The 16,203-nt window shown below is 38.8% G+C and overlaps 2 protein-coding genes across 3 annotated transcripts; both read left to right on the forward strand.

The window, feature by feature from the left end:
* Window positions 1–1,268: 1,268 nt before the first annotated feature.
* eloca (elongin C paralog a) lies at window positions 1,269–6,152 on the forward strand. Of its 2 annotated transcripts, none has more exons than XM_085418613.1 (4): window positions 1,269–1,368; window positions 1,853–1,879; window positions 2,022–2,165; window positions 5,032–6,152. In XM_085418613.1, the coding sequence occupies exons 2-4, from the start codon at window positions 1,876–1,878 to the stop codon at window positions 5,220–5,222; spliced, it is 339 nt and encodes a 112-aa protein (XP_085274739.1). In that variant the 5' UTR covers window positions 1,269–1,368; window positions 1,853–1,875; the 3' UTR covers window positions 5,223–6,152. The 2 variants fall into 2 exon arrangements, with proteins under 2 accessions (XP_085274739.1, XP_085274738.1); XM_085418612.1 differs by having other exon boundaries at window positions 1,277–1,378.
* Window positions 6,153–6,860: 708 nt separating this feature from the next.
* Window positions 6,861–15,546, forward strand: ube2wb (ubiquitin conjugating enzyme E2 Wb). Its single transcript, XM_085418611.1, has 6 exons — window positions 6,861–6,975; window positions 7,780–7,871; window positions 10,742–10,844; window positions 14,298–14,453; window positions 14,542–14,617; window positions 14,738–15,546. Exons 1-6 carry the CDS (start codon window positions 6,961–6,963, stop codon window positions 14,749–14,751), a joined length of 456 nt encoding a protein of 151 aa, XP_085274737.1. The 5' UTR covers window positions 6,861–6,960; the 3' UTR covers window positions 14,752–15,546.
* The last annotated feature ends 657 nt before the right edge of the window (window positions 15,547–16,203 follow it).

Genomic DNA, 16,203 nt, shown 5'->3' on the forward strand with positions numbered 1-16,203 from the left:
GTATCAGAGGGACATCAAAGGGGCCGCCGCCACCCGCCCTCTCTGATCATAAGCACTAATGGTGTAATGGGGGACTGGAAGGTCAGTGATTGTTTTTGGTTGTGTGTCTGTGTATGTAAGAGAGAGAGAGAGAGAGAGAGAGAGAGAGAGAGAGAGAGGGAGGGAGAGAAAGAAAGTCAACAGGCAACAAAGGTGATAGAACCTTCTGGAGCACAAAGCAACAGCATATAATCCTTGCAACAAAAAATAAATATCAGATTTGGTGTTGCCTCTTCGCTGATATCTATGGCAGAACCCAGCACAGCCAATTATAAATAACTGGCTTGGAAAATAGATTCCTTCTCCCACTGGTGAGTGAACTCTGGATCCCTAGATATCAGAATAAGTGGGAAAAAGTATATCACAGTCCCACAATATTATCTGTAAGGAACATACACTTCATCACTCTTGCATCAAACTGTACAGTTTCCAGGCATGCTCAGTATACTACTCTTAGTGTCCCAGCTCAGATAACTCTGCGTCCATTTGTGAGCCTCAGATTTCAACAGTCATCACTTTTCCTGCATGAAGACCTCCAGGCAGAGAGGTCCAGGCAAAGACACAGTCTGAATCTGAGCGTACGACATCCCATTTGCTGTAATGTTGTCCTTATGTATTCGATATTCTTATGATATTTTGTATTCTTATAATATTTTGTACTGGCTGGACTTCAGAAGATATAAAAGCACAGAGTACATGTCTCCCCCGCCTCTTCTTTCTTGAATCCAGATTTATGGCCCTATAAAATGTCTCTGTCATGTCCAATCAACACCTGCTGTCGCTCGTCACAAACCCAGTGGAAACAGTCGGAGAGGTTAAGCTTGAACACAGGCGCTCTCTATAGGATTAACAAGGCATTAACCCGTAAACCAATTTTAGTCATCTGAGCTCTTGATAAAATAATAATAATAATAATAATAATAATAATAATAATAATAATAATAATAATAATGATAAAATACAATAAAAACCCAGAAAATGTCTTACTTCTTCTGCTTATTTAGCCTTATCTGTTTACCTTAATGTATTATTTCGATATGCTGACTCATATACAATAGCGGACAGTTGAACGCTCATTATCCTGACACGTATTTTGTGATCGTAGAAGACAATATTTTATTTTTTAAAAAGAAAAGGTTTCTAGCCATAGTAATATGAATATTATTATTTATTTATTTTATACACATAACTGGCAAAGAGCCGGGGAGGTTTCTTTTTCGACTCTGCGGAAGAAATTTACTGCGGACGTGTGTTCGCCCATACTGGTTCCGGGTTTCAACATCCTGTTAGCTAACGTTAGCTGAAACACAATCTTCTCTACGCTATAAGGTGCATAGTGGTAAGAATCCGTGTATCTTTTCCGTTACGTGATTTTATGTATTGCCGTATGTCAAAGTCAACTATGTGGTTTAAGTTTTACATTGTGAAGAAGCGGTAAAATAAAAAAGCTATATCAATTTTTTGGAAAGGTTTTAGCAGGCTAGCCAGAGTTGACTAACCCTGACGGCTGCTTACACGTATGATAGAGGAATAAATTCACAGCCATTGCTGTGTAATTTAGATATGATGGATGAAGAGGATTTACAGGTGAAGATGTTCATATATCTCTGAAAGGAAGCTAGCTTTGTTTTAACGGGCCTAACTTTACGCGGCGTTTGTGATGAATCATATTCGACGGGATAGCCAGCGTTAACATTTAACAACCTGCAGTTTGACAAACACAGTGGCAACCGTTGTGTAATCTAGCCGATTAAATGTTGAGTTGCAAGTTATGCCCCAAAAAGAGTGATGTTTTAATGTTTTTCCTTTTCAGGATTAAAGAAATCCCGGAACAACATGGGTGAGTGATGGCTAGAAATCCACAATTCCCATTTGTCCACATTAAAGTAGCCACACTGAGGTCTCATTTCTTCGTCCCTCTTCAGTAGCTGTTGTCGTACACCTGTTTAAAATTGTTGGTTGTCATCTCTGTTACTTCACAGATGGTGAAGAGAGAACCTATGGTGGCTGCGAAGGGCCAGATGCCATGTATGTGAAGCTGATCTCGTCAGATGGCCACGAGTTCATTGTGAAACGAGAACATGCCTTGACATCTGGGACTATCAAAGCCATGTTAAGCGGGCCAGGTGAGAATTCAGACAATGACATTGTTATAAAGGAGCAAATTTAACTTTTTAACTTGAATGATTTGTAATCTAATGTTATCATACACACATACATTCATTGGTCATGCTCTCCAGTAATTTTGTTGCACTTTGAAGGTCATGCCAGGTTTTTTTTTTCCCAGTGGTAGCTTGTTTCTGCCAATCTGCTTAAAAAAAACGAAACTAAAAAAAATTTTGTGTGTGAATTTTGAGGTGTTTTCTTAGTGTTTTGAGTTAGTCTCTGACCAATGCTAACCTGTAGCGCAGCCCCAATTGGATTGCTGTCCACTTTAATCCAGTGTGAGTAGTTATTTGGAATTTGGAACCAAATGTATTTAAACACTGAAGAACATAACGTTTGTTTTGCTGCTGTTTTTACTGGAGGCTTTTTTAAAAAAAATCTTTTTGCAATTAAAAAAAACCCCACATATAGAAATCCCATTGTAGTACCTCAACCACATGATCATCATGTGAACTATTATTTGACTAATTTTGTTAGAGGGTGTGTGAGGTTCTGTATAAGATGTGCATAGTGGTGCTTGTAGAAGATGGTGTTATTGCTTTCAGTCAGGTTAATTCTGTTTCTCCAGTTGATGGCACTGTGCTCCCCCTTTGTTAGCAATACTATTAATAGGATTTCATTGGTGCAAATGCCATTATTCATTGCCTCATTTATCCCTGATCAAAAATATCTTTGTAGGTGCATATAATTACAATTAATTGGACAGTTTAATGCTTTTTGAAATTAATTATTGTTATCAATATCCATTATATGGTCTGTTTTCCAATTAACTTGTAAATATTTTTGCCCAACTTTACTTGATTACCTATCCTGCTCTGATCATCATGCAGAATTCTGTTTATTGGCTCCATCTAGGGGTGGGCAATATAAACGATATACGATAGAAACGATATAAATTTGGCCAACGATAGAGATTTTGACTATACCGCTCTACCGCAATAGTGCATGTTGATGATGTCAACATGCGCCTCTTTTGGTCAAAAGCATTGCAGCGGCTACAACCATTATCATCTGCAAATTATGCCGGGCGACAGTAATCGCAAAGAGATGAAGCACTTTTGAAATATGGGGAAAGCCAAAAACTGAGCTTCCACCACTTCCATACCATTGATTCATTAATGTTGAATTCTCTGGCAGCTGTTTTATTCCCATGTTGTTGCAGTATATTAATAACTAACCTCGTATTGTGGATGAATTATCTGAGTTGTTCTCCTGACTGAAGTTTGGCCCGTGTATAGCATCCTGCCTTGCGATTGCATGTGTCCCTAACCACCAGAATCCCTCACGTTAACTTTCATCGAGTGGAAAAAAGTTGGTGTTCATCCTCCAGTTTCACTGTGCTAATGTTATGCTAACATAGCTGTGTCGCTAGCGATCACGTAGCACAACATTATATAACATTATATTCAAAAATCTCTCAGTCAGAACATGTTTAGGTGGAAACTAGTGAGCTAACTTCCTGCTAACTTCTAGCTCCATTAAATTTAAATAAATTCTGTTTTTATTGATGCCTGGATGTTAAACTTAATTGTTGCACCTGGTAAAGCAGCAACGCTGATCATTTTATTGAAGATGAATGAATTTTGACAGTTTTTAACTCTCAGTGTTCGTTTGACTTTGGGATCTGAAGCGGACGGAGATTTGGACCCAGATAATCTGCAAGGCTCCTGACTACAGCAGACCTAATGCTCTGACAGTCCATCAAGCAGTGTGGCTTCGTAGCTTACCAAAGTTGTACTAAAGCATTTTTTGACAGATTTCTGCACGCTGTGTATTACATAAAATCGGTTTGAGGTCAGTAAACACAACCAGAATTCATACATAAGGCGCACTCTCGATTTTTGAGAAAATTAAAGGATTTTTAGGGTGGAAAATACGTTATACAGAAAAAAAAAAGAATATATCGCAGTATATATCGTTACCGCACATGGTTCAAATTATACTGCGATATGGATTTTAGGTCATATCGCCCAGCCCTATTCCCTACCTCCTGATTTAAGAAATATCTCTTCCTTCTCTCTCTTTAAGTCCCAACTTAAAACTCACTTGTTCAAAATAGCTTAACCCACATAACCTCTCCACTCTGCTATTTTAAATTTATTTATGTCTTGTGCTTTTATGATTGTGTAAACTACTTGCTTTTATGTTGCTTTTTATTCTACTGTGTACAGTGACCTTGAGTGTTTTAAAAGGCGCTTTCAAATAAAATGTAGTAATATTATTATTATTATTATTATTATTATTATTATTATTATTATTATTATTACTACTACTACTACTTGGGCCAGCACACTGGAAAGCTTTCAGAATACTTTTTTGGTTAATAAGGTGTTTTTAGGTGTTATGCTCAGTGCAAGACTTAAATTTATGTTGAAGCTCTTTACTTGACACTGTAGGCTGATGTGCACCTTAACAGAAAAGTAACTACAGTGGCATAGACATGAACCACTGTGATAGGGCTGTTTGGTAGCAGTATCCGGTGTAAACACATTAGCAGGATAATACCTCAGTAATTGTATCTAGCTTGTTCATTATGCTATTCCAGTAGCATCAGTGCAAAGACATGCTGTTTTTCTTTTTTTCATAAGTCTAGCAATATGTTTATAGATTCAGTTGGCTCCGATATCGTTTCTCCTTTCACAGTTTCTGTAAAAGTAACTGTTTAGTTCCAGATTCATCAAATCCATGACCAATATTAAGAGTTTTGCTCACGATGGCAGAGCAATGGCAGAAATTCAACACAGCCCTATAAATTAAGCTTACATCATTGAGGAAATCCCTGTATATGTTCTTTTAATGTATGAACATGATATTGTCTATCTGCAGGACAATTTGCTGAGAATGAAACCAACGAAGTGAATTTCAGAGAGATTCCATCTCATGTCCTCTCCAAGGTCTGCATGTATTTCACCTACAAGGTCCGTTACACCAACAGCTCCACAGAAATACCCGAATTCCCCATCGCGCCGGAGATCGCACTGGAACTACTCATGGCTGCTAACTTTTTGGATTGCTAAAGTTGCAAAGATAATGGAAAGAAAGCTTAAAACATTTTTAGTTGTTTTTTTTTCTTCTTTTTTTGAGTATTTAACTTGTTTTGCTATTCACTTCATATGAAAAATAATCCTTTTTCTGTGGTTTGCTGTTGTTTCATTAGTATTAAAAGATGACATTTTAACATGTTAAATGGATATAGCAGAATGTGACAAATGTGCCCCCCCAGAAATCTCTCCTCACCACACCATCTTAATAAAGACGTATTTGGTGAGCACTTTGTTTCCAGTCTTTGGTACCTTGTGCCTCATGAAATGAAGTACCATCTCCACAATGAATATGCTTCCTATTTTTATTCTTTTTTGAAGTTTAAAAAAAAGATATTTGAGATAAAGGCAACAGTGGGGATGTTGTATACACTAAAACAGATAATTCAGTGTTTTGTTTTGCTTTTTCACATCAGTAGTTGGAGATCTACTAAAAGGGTTTAGTCTTTATACGGATCAGATAAGGATGTTTGGAAAATGAATGAACCTCAGATGTCTAATTTAATTAGCATGGCAATGCTGAAATAAAAATGTGTATTGAATCTGAAAATACTGCTTTTTTTTTTTTTTTTTTTTTTACACTATCGTAGGAGAACTGCAGTAACTGCTGTGGTTTAAACACTCTTAACATACTTATCAAATAACTGAAAGGACTCACTGTGTGCTCGTACTGCTCCAGCGTGACACTGATTCATCAAGAAGTGAATTTATGACTCTAGGATAAAACAATTGGTACAGACTCCTTAAAGTCCCATAAAGTGGTATGACATAAGGGCTTTGTGTTGCATGTTATAGAAGAAATTTCCGTGTTCATAAAACAGTCAGTGATCACTTAAACTACATAAAAATGTAAAGCTGATAGATGTGATCTTATTATTCTGAATAAACATTGCCTTGCACATTCAAGTTTCAGAAATTTACGTTGCCTGTGTCCATACATTTGACTGGTGCCTATATGGAGTGCTTACCAGCCATGCCATGTGATACACCCAACTATTAATTCCCATGGTGAGGCGAGAGCTTATATCACATCTGATGCAACTCTGGCTACCAAGAGACATTTTCTCTGTAGGAAACATTAGGAGGTTAGATCAAATTGCAGTTCAAGTGGATGAAATGTTCAAAAGTTTTGCTTACACAGATAAATGAATATGCTTCCTGTGCTTAAGCCACTGACACCTAAAAAAAAATGACAGTAAGATAACATAACGAGCTAAAGCAGCTCAAATAATGATAATCATCATCAGGAAAACGAAAAATGTAATTAAATACTCTGATGATCACAGGAAGTCTGTTCTTTGAAGCATTTTGTCATGATGAGTCATTACTCTCACACTTAGAGGTTGTAGAAACCAATGTTATTCTCATTTTTAGGCACGGTTACTCCACCCGAGCGTCTGATCATGTTATACCTCAAAGGTAGGAAGTTTCTGTCTTTTAATAACTAAAATACATCCTTTAGCAAAGGTCACTGGAGGTGCCCGAAGTCCCCCATATTTAAAGAATATTTAAAAATATTATGTTGTCTTTATCGCTGGTGAAATGCTGTGATAAATCTGCTAAATGTTACGGACATCTTGGCGGTGACGGTGGCGCGCACACACACACGTTCGTGTGGATTTGTTTTCTGCTGTCAAAACAACTTAAATCACGTGACCGCCTGACGTACGTTTCTACACTCTGCGCTGAGGCAGGAGGAGGGGGGGTTTCCATCATGGCGTCGATGCAGGTAAGAACACAATTGACAGCGATCGCTTATTTTGTGATTTTTACCGGACCTCCCGACTATTTTTTTCCTGGCACTTTATCGACCACTTCATTTACCTACGCGTATTTGCCCAAAGTGGTGGTGACGTTACTGTAAAATCGATGACATTTATCCTCAACTGTTCAGGTTTAGCGGCTGCTCTTTGCTAGCAATACAACTAGCCCATCATCATCATCATCCACAGCAAGTCAAGGCTAGTAGAAGCTAGCTTCCTGGAACTGTATGTCGATGACTTGGCCCGTGTGTAGGTTCTTCTCAGAAAGGCGTGATAATTCAAGGATATGAGGTGGAAAAATTTCCGATGTTTCCCGTAAATGTTGGCGGTTAAGTGGCCGGGCTCTCACCACAGTGAGCTAAGCAGACGGTGCGCAGATCGAACAGTTGCAGTTTCCTCCTGAACAGCTGAACAGGTGCATCACTTTCACAGAAACTGCGTTGTTCAGTTGACTGGCTGTTAACGTCTAAATAAATCAAACCCGTAAAGCAAATTTCATACATTTTTTTTAAACACTTACCTCTTTGAAATCGTTTTGTTTGGGTCACGTTTAACTACTAATAAACATAATAAACGGTAACCCCTCATTGGAATATCATTGATGTATCAGTGTTTTTCCGGGTATGGGCCTCTTAATAAAATTGATGAACACATGTGCTAAATTTCTCAGCCACTACTCTGTTTGATTTTACTTGACTTGATCCAGTATTTCAACTTTTTATTTATTTATTTTTTGGGGGGTATAAACCCAATCATGTTTTCTCCCACAGAAAAGGCTACAAAAGGAATTATTAGCCTTGCAAAACGATCCACCCCCAGGAATGACGCTCAATGAAAAAAGTGTACAGAACACCATTACACAGTAAGTCCTTCTCTCTCTCTCTCTCTCTCTCTCTCTCTCTCTCTCTCTCTCTCTCTCTCTCTCTTTTTTTTTTTTAATTTCTTGTGACTCATTTGTTTCAGAGTGGCAGCACTTCTGGGTTTTTATCACCGATATGCCTATCGTGTTTGCTCAAATACCATGTGGCTTTGTGAAATGCCAGGTTTCATTCCTTTAAACGGGTAGCGTGGCAAGCATGCCGCATGCCATACAGGTAGCTGCGGCTGGAGGTGAGACACCACAGCCTCAGCAGTGTGTAGTGGTGAGGAATTGGGGTCATTCCAGCAACTGGCAGCCACAGGCCCTTCGTAGAGTGTCTCTAATGCACAGTGTCACTATTCATCCTTATAAAATATTTAATGGCTGGCATGCAGGAGTTGGGCTAGAAACAGAGGTTGCTTGGCTGACCTTTCTGTCTGGTTGTCGTGATGTATCCCCTTAAACCCCATGACTACTGTTGCCAGGAAATATGACTTGAATTGTAGTCTTTAAATGGATTTGAGACTAGTTTCTAAGCTGAAGCATGGACTTGTTAAGTTACTAACTTTTCGAGTTGTGTGGCATGGTTTCTGGCCTCCAATGCCGTCTGAAAGAGAGGGTGCACATTGGAGTGTTTGTCACTGGTCAGTTATGGTGGCATCTTCCTCATTAGATAACAGTCACCTGGTCTAACAAATGCCTTGCATGACTGCCAAGTCTCCTAACCAGTCCTGCTGGCTTGTGATCCTTGTATATAATTTCTCTGACAAGGCATGTGTAGGTGTGTCCTTTTTTTTTTTTTTTTTTTTTTAAACGCTCTGCTCTGATGTCACAAGGTGTCTTTATGCTACTTTCTGTTGTCACGATTGACTGTGGTCATGAAATGTCTTTATTATCCTGACTGGAGTATGACATACTCTTGTTGTGCTTGGCATAGAAGCACACAAGCTGGTATGTTACCGCAATAAAGGGTCAGTGTGTTTTCAGCTTTGCACCTTTTGTTTATATAGTACACTTTGTACTGTAACGAGCAACACTGAGAGTCAATGGTTTTGTTTTGTTTTTTAAGTGTATTGTGTGCTGGTGCTATATTGGTTAGCTTGATGGTGTAATGAGTCACTTAATGTAAACAGGGAAACTGCTGCTTAAAGGCACTGTTGGGCCTCTCAGGTGTACTCATTTGTCCTTGTCCCTACACTTTCACTAAATGTCTCAGTGTTATTTTTGTTGACTGGATCATATAATCACCAGGCTATAGGGAATTTGAGCACATTTAGCGTGATGTCCTTGAAGTCCCTGACTGTTTTCGGCATGAGTTGGTAGCACAATCAGGCCTCGCTCTGAACTTCTTGAAGGAAAAGTGGAGCTTCGTTTAGACACTGTGACTGACCCTTTCCAAGGGCAACGTTTTAAGGAGATCAGACTTTATATGTAGGTTTAAATGATCATGTGTGCCAGTCTAGATTTGAATGAGGCATGAGGCTATAAACCTGGATAACAGCCACAAGACTCTGGTGTCCTGTCTGCACTGCTTGCATGGGAAAAAATAGGGCAGAGATTGTGATGCTTTTTTCTTCTAAGGATTCTACTATGAGCCCCACAACTGTTCTGCACTCAATTTGTTTTTGCCACCAGTGAAGCTACATTCAGCAGTCTTGAGGTGTGTGTGTGTGTGTGTGTGTGTGTGTGTGTGTGTGTGTGTGTGTGTGTGTGTGTGTGTGTAAAGAGTGTGCGGTGCAGGTAGGCTGTCTTTCATCCCAGAGGCACAAGGCTCTGTATTTGCAATCATCTGAGCAGGATTGAATTGCTAGCAGCTCAGTCAGCAGAGTTCTGTAGCCTGGCCACCGAAGCGAAAATAGATTTTGTCCAGTAGATCAATAGAATATCACATTATTACTAAAGCACTGTCATAACCCAGATGAATATTGAATGTCACTGAAATGAGTCAGACTGAAAGCTTTTGATTACACACACTTACTGGAGAACCGGCAGCTCACATTGTGTATGATTTATTATTATTTTTTTAATGATAATTACATGTGGTTCTGTACTTGTCTCTAGCTAATCTGCTGCCAAATTATAAAACGGCACATTATTAACAGAAATAATGTCGAAGCTGTCATTGTTTCCCACCTACTCCAGAATTGTAAGATTGAACACAGAGCACATTATCACTCATAAACCAAATTTTGCTTTTATAGAAATGCCATTTTCTCCCAAAGCACTGAAGGTTTATGTTCACTGTCAAGTACACTACGTATGAGGAAAAAGGAAAAAGCCTGAGTAGTTTATCCTGTCAAAAATTTGCAAGATCTTTACTCCAATCCCCCAAAACCACAAATCAACTGATTCTTGCAATTTGGATTTACACACAGGGTGTGTGAGGGTCGCAAAAGTAATTGGTGCACCTCATTCAAACTGTGCTGTTTTTATCTGTATAGGCCCAGGGTCCCTTAAAGGCGCAGGTTCTTCTGCTAATATGGTGAATCGAGGGTAAATTTGCTCATTTCCTCCATGCAAATTGTGGGCAACCTCGCAGGGCTTTGTGGTTCCTTGTGGTTTCCTCTTTCCTCTGATTTGTGTAAATCTCTAAAAATGTGTTTTGTTTTTTTGTGCAAGTTAATGAAATTTTAACTTTTACGTTATTGTAAGTTGTAATTTAAGAGAGTTAATGTTGAAATTTAATGGATCTCCCTCCACCAACTCCATAAATTTAAAAGAAAATGGCCTTTTTTCATATTTACATCACTCTGATTTGTAGTCAGAGACTACTAGACCCTGATTATCTCAAGGTGATCTGTGTTATTTTATGTAATTTTTTTTTTTTTGTTTGACATACTTTAATATTGTGCTTTTATTTTTTAATTTTTTAGGTGGATTGTAGATATGGAGGGAGCACCTGGCACACTGTATGAAGGAGAGAAATTTCAGCTGCTTTTCAAATTTAGTAGTCGATATCCTTTTGATTCACCTCAGGTAAGCTCAGCAGTCATTATTGTTTGTGCGTAGGTGTGTGGGTAAATGTTAAACATTTTAAAGCACTTTGTCTGAAGCTATCTATAAGTTCACTTTATTAACCATCTTGTCTTATGGATCTGTTTTGTCTGCACTGTGGGTGCAGGAGATGCAGATGAACAAAGGATACCGTTTGCTACTCTGATCGAATGTCCCACATCCATTCCTAGCTTGATATCAAAGATTGATATTCCTGAGTTCATGGTCCACAGTGGTGTTCCGATTGAAATAAACTCAAAAACTGAAGAGCTGTAGAAACAGTCTTTTATATTCATCGGCTAGATACCTGCTGTAATCTCATGAAACATCTTGGCTCTATGGTCATTAGTGCAATGAATCTTGGCTTGGAATCACTGAGAGACAGCAGTGCAGAAGTCTCACTGAAGCCATGTTTGATGGGATTAGTTTGACTCAACAGTCTTGTTTCACTGATTAGGAGCCTGCCCGTCTAAAAATAGGTAGAGAAAATTAGATAAATTGAGCTACTTAGCTGTTACCCTCTCAAATAGGAAGGACACACTATCAGATTTATCCACTGTTGAAGTCCTCTCCTGGGGCCTCGGAGGAACTTCTCTTTCACCTTATATCCTATTATTGTCGTGGAAAAGAAAACAAAGTCTGATCAAAATCACTTGACAATTTTTGCATAACAGCTTCAGTTTCTGTTGAGCCTTTTCACAGCTACATGCGCACAGGAGAAACTCCAGATTTCCTACCAGAACTTTAACCCTGTGCAGCATCTTCTAAAACAAAGATGTCAAATTTTAAACAGTGTTGTGTAATCTTACAGTTTAGATTGTTACAATTGTATAAGGGCTTTTTATTTTTTCATTTACTCATTTTTTGACATGTTTTAGCCATCCAAGCTCTGCACATCACTCCACCAGTCATTTGAACATTCTGTGTCATTCACATGGGGAAAATAGAAGCTTTGCAATTAAAACTAATCATCATTAGATTGAAATGTGGAATCAGAGTATTCTCTAGAATTTTTTATTTTATTTTTAATGCTTACAAAATTTTTAAGATTAGAATCAGTCTCCAATAATAACTTCAGCTTTAAATAAGACAGAATTGGAAAACTTTGGGCTCGACCTAAAATGTCACATCTGTTTTTTGGCCTTCAGACTTTGCTTTCGTCAAAGAACCGTTGCAGACATCGTTGTTTCAAATTTGTTGAGGTAATCTAATGGGTATGGTTGAGATCTGGTGACTGCAGTAACGTCTCCATTAAAGACAGACCCCGAGCTGACCAGTTCTATAAAGAGTTCTTGTGTACTTCGGAGCTGTTCTTTAGATCACTGTCCTGCGTGCGGTCCAGTCATGCCGCTTCCAGCAGATTACAGCATGGCATTTCCAAATAGAGGGTCACCCTTCTTTATTCGACATCTCGTTTTTAATCTTATATAAATCTTTTCCTTTACCCACTACAAAACGAACCGTCTCAATTTTTGTTGGAAACACTTTAAAGGTGGAATTGTTTGATCTTACCACCATTTTCCAGCCTTTCTCAGTCAAATGCATGCAGCGTTTAGCAGTCTTGGCTTTCTTTTATTGGTTAGTCTCAGATTTGGCCTTTTCCATTGAAGCTCTGCCTAGTGTCATTAAAATCACCTCTTCACTGTCACATTGAGATGGGTATTGTGTTCACTGGAGCTGCATACCTTTTTTTTCCTGTTCTGGTTAGAGACACTTTGCTGACAGAATGGTACGCACACTAGTATGAAATTTCCTCTGTGTGTTTTTTCCTCATTGAACTTGAACCCACAAAGGCTGATGTTCCAGACACTGAAAAGTGCTGAAAAGTTGCTGCTTCTTCACAGAAATGTTCAGTTGTGGTAAAAATGATTGAGAGTTTAATAAAAAGCTTTCAATTTTTATTTTTTTTTTTGTTTTTTTGGGGTGATTCTGATTTCTGAGCAGTTGTGCGCATGCAAATTAGAGGCCCACCTTATGAAACAAAACAGAGGCTACTTCTGTTTTTCTTTTTCTAAAGTTAGAAATATTGAAACTTGTGGTGAGCACAGATTCAGCACTAGAACAAGGCACAGCATGGACCCGAGACTAGATATCTTAGTGAAATAGAAGATTTAGGTTACCTAAAGACGCTGTTGGCTTGGTGTGATTTGGAGGTTTGAGTAAATATTTTAAGAGATTTTTTTTTTTTTTTTTTTTTTGGTCTTGATCTTTAGACTATAAAGCTAGCTGTGCTTTCTAGTCATATCAGTCACCTCCCTCCCCCTCATGATGTGGAGCCTGCACTCTCCCGTGAGGCCCGGTCTGGTGCCAGACTGACTCAACCCTTCATTACCCTTTTTACCCGCTCCCCCTTCTCTCTGCTTTAGCACTTCTGACTCTAGCTTTTTGCTTCTCACACTTCCCATATCTTCCTGCTTGGCCCTCACTCTTGTGCCTTTTTCAAAGTCAAATGTAGCCCAGTGCTTTTTATAGAACGTGTCTACTTTTTTATAAAACATGCTGTATCTCCTCTCTAGCTCTCCCTACGCTGTTCGCTTTTCCTCTCTCTCCCACCGTGTCCCGGCCCCTCTGTCCTAATCCGAGAGCCTCATATCCCTGTAGAGCAGTGGTGTCAATCATAAGGCCTGGGGGCCAGAATCAGCCCGACAAAGCCTTCAGTCCGACCAACTGGACAGTTTAGTAAGATGTGAAAGAAGGCATAAGTTTTGGACTAACTGTGTTTACACTTACACTTTACGACTTCCCCTGTGCTCTATTATCCAAGTAAGGAAATCCCAGAAAGCTGATGCTGTTTATCTGGACATTGTGTTTTCAGTGGGGGAAACATCTCATTACTTTTTAAGAAGTCACTTGGATAAGTGAAAAAACGTTTCTCCCACTGAAAACTGGACATCCAGATGAACAGAATCAGCTTTGTGGACGTAAACGACAAGGTTTTGGTTTTTCTTCCATTAAAATATCTGAGATTAAATCCATAATTAAGCATCTTTACATCGACAGAAGTCAAATCGGTGTATTTATATAGCACATTTTAAACAACGTCTGTTGACCAAAGTGCTGTACAAGGTATACAAAATATCCACTATGTAAAACGGTCACTAAATCAGCAATAAAGAATGGGAGAGCTTCACTGGTCCAGCTCGCTACATGTGGCCCACAAAGTAAAATGAGTTTGCTATCCCTGCAGTAGTGGGTTAACCCTGCAGCAAGTCTAATTATTTTGCTCTCATTAATTGACGGGAATGAATGTTTTAGCTTTCTCCAAAGTTCATCCCCGAGCTGGCTCTTTGACCACACACGTAACCCCCAACCACCCCAAAGTTGTTTTTTATGCATCTTCTTTCTTTAGGATCTTAAAGCTCGCCAGCCTCGTGGGATTTTTATTTGTACATATTCAGTTGCGTTGATGTGGTCTGCTTTGCTTTCATTGTGCAGGTAATGTTCACAGGAGAGAATATACCTGTCCACCCGCATGTGTATAGCAACGGTCACATCTGTCTATCTATCCTAACGGAAGACTGGTCGCCAGCGCTCTCGGTGCAATCAGTTTGTCTTAGCATTATCAGCATGTTGTCAAGCTGCAAAGAAAAGGTAAGTGTGCGACACCCGGTGTGGGCGGTAGCGGTTTGTGGGCACGTGTTAAATGTTAAATCTAATTGCTGCTTTTTGTTTTCTGCAGAGACGACCGCCCGATAACTCATTTTATGTAAGAACATGTAACAAAAACCCAAAGAAAACAAAATGGTGGTATCACGGTGAGTTTAAAAAAAGAAAAAGGTCTTACTTGTTTTCAGCACTTCCTGAACGTGAAACTTTTTTTTTGTCTGTTTCCTGTTGTAATTCTAATCTTCATGCTGTCTTGTTTGCCTTCACAGATGATACATGCTAATGTACAAACTTTGTATTAATGGTAGAAGAGAGAAGTCCTACTGACCTACGTAAAGCACTTTTTAATCATTCAGTCTTTGAACTCTGACCTTTGACTGGAACAATGGACACCATGCGCTGGAGGCTCTTGGCTGCATGTTTTAGTCTGTTGTAAAATAGAAAATAACGGAACGTTTAGCTGCACCCAAGATGGAACTTCTTCCTTTTTTGTGTGTGTTTTTGTTTTGTTTTTGTTTTTTGTTTTTTTTCCGTTTTTTGGGGGGAGGGCAAAAAGGTCACAATGCAGCGAGCAAGTAAGGCAGACTTGTACTGATACTTATAATTCCTCTTTTAAGATTATTATTGTTACTTTTTTTGTTTGTGTGTGGCTGCATTTTAAGGTCCTTGTGTTGTGCAATAATAACCGGTGGATGCATGCTGGGGCCTACAAAGAGAGATCTAAATCTAACAGTCTTCTGGAAGGGATTTGACCATCAAAACCCCAAGAAAATGCTTCATCTGTTTTTATTATTAGTAGTAGTAGTACTACATGCACTGTGATGGTATCTAGTTTAAAAAGGCACTATTACGTTATTCCCAACTTGCAGGTGTACTGTAAGCAGTCCTCGATGCTTATCAGGTTCAAGGGTTTTAGTTTTTTAACCACTGTATCGACAGCACACGCGCTCTTCTTCATCTTCCAACTCTTAAGACCTGGTTGCAGTTCTTCCTACCATCGGACTGAAATTTGGTACACACGGGAATAGCACAGGCGTGACGGTAGATCCAGGAGTCATCCAGTGACCTCGGCGTTTGTCTCCTCATAAAGCTGGGCTGAACTTTTCTGGTCCAGCCTTTTAAGACGTGCATCAGCCTCTCTTCCATTCAAAGAATGTCATCGCATGATCCATTTGTATTTGTATGATATATATTTTTATTATTATTTCATGCTTTAATCTTCTGAAATGTTTGAATTTTTTGTTTGTTTGTTTTTTTGGCATTTTGTTTTCCCAACTAGTTGATACTTTGAAAAGGGGGTGCTTTTGACGGGTCAGTATGTTTTTGAATTTTTTTTATTTTTTTTTGTTATTTAAATCTTCATTTTTATCTCTAGAATGACAAAGTCTTTCTAGAATGTATGAAGACAATACTTTTTTTTTTTTTTTTCCTTCTCTCTCTCTCTTCCCCCTGGTCAGAGTTTTGGCTCAGGTACTTTTTCAATAAAGAGATCGCCTCTAAAAAGACACCTATCAGAGATTTTGAATTTAACTATATTTTCACCAAAAGAGACTGTTATGTTGTAAACTTGTAACATGTCTGAAACTATTCTGTACATACATGCGTCTTTAAATTGTTAGATGATGTGCAAGAACTTGGCAAAGGATGCATTAACTTTATAGCAGAATGATGATAGGAGTGCTTTATTTCATTGGAACTTTGCATCTTTTGCCAATTAGGTTGTGTACGGTCAGCA

The sequence above is a fragment of the Rhamphochromis longiceps genome, linkage group LG9 (assembly GCF_057381845.1).
Source record: "Rhamphochromis longiceps isolate RC_006_pf linkage group LG9, R_longiceps_female_GT1.1, whole genome shotgun sequence".
NCBI classification, from domain to species: domain Eukaryota; kingdom Metazoa; phylum Chordata; class Actinopteri; order Cichliformes; family Cichlidae; genus Rhamphochromis; species Rhamphochromis longiceps.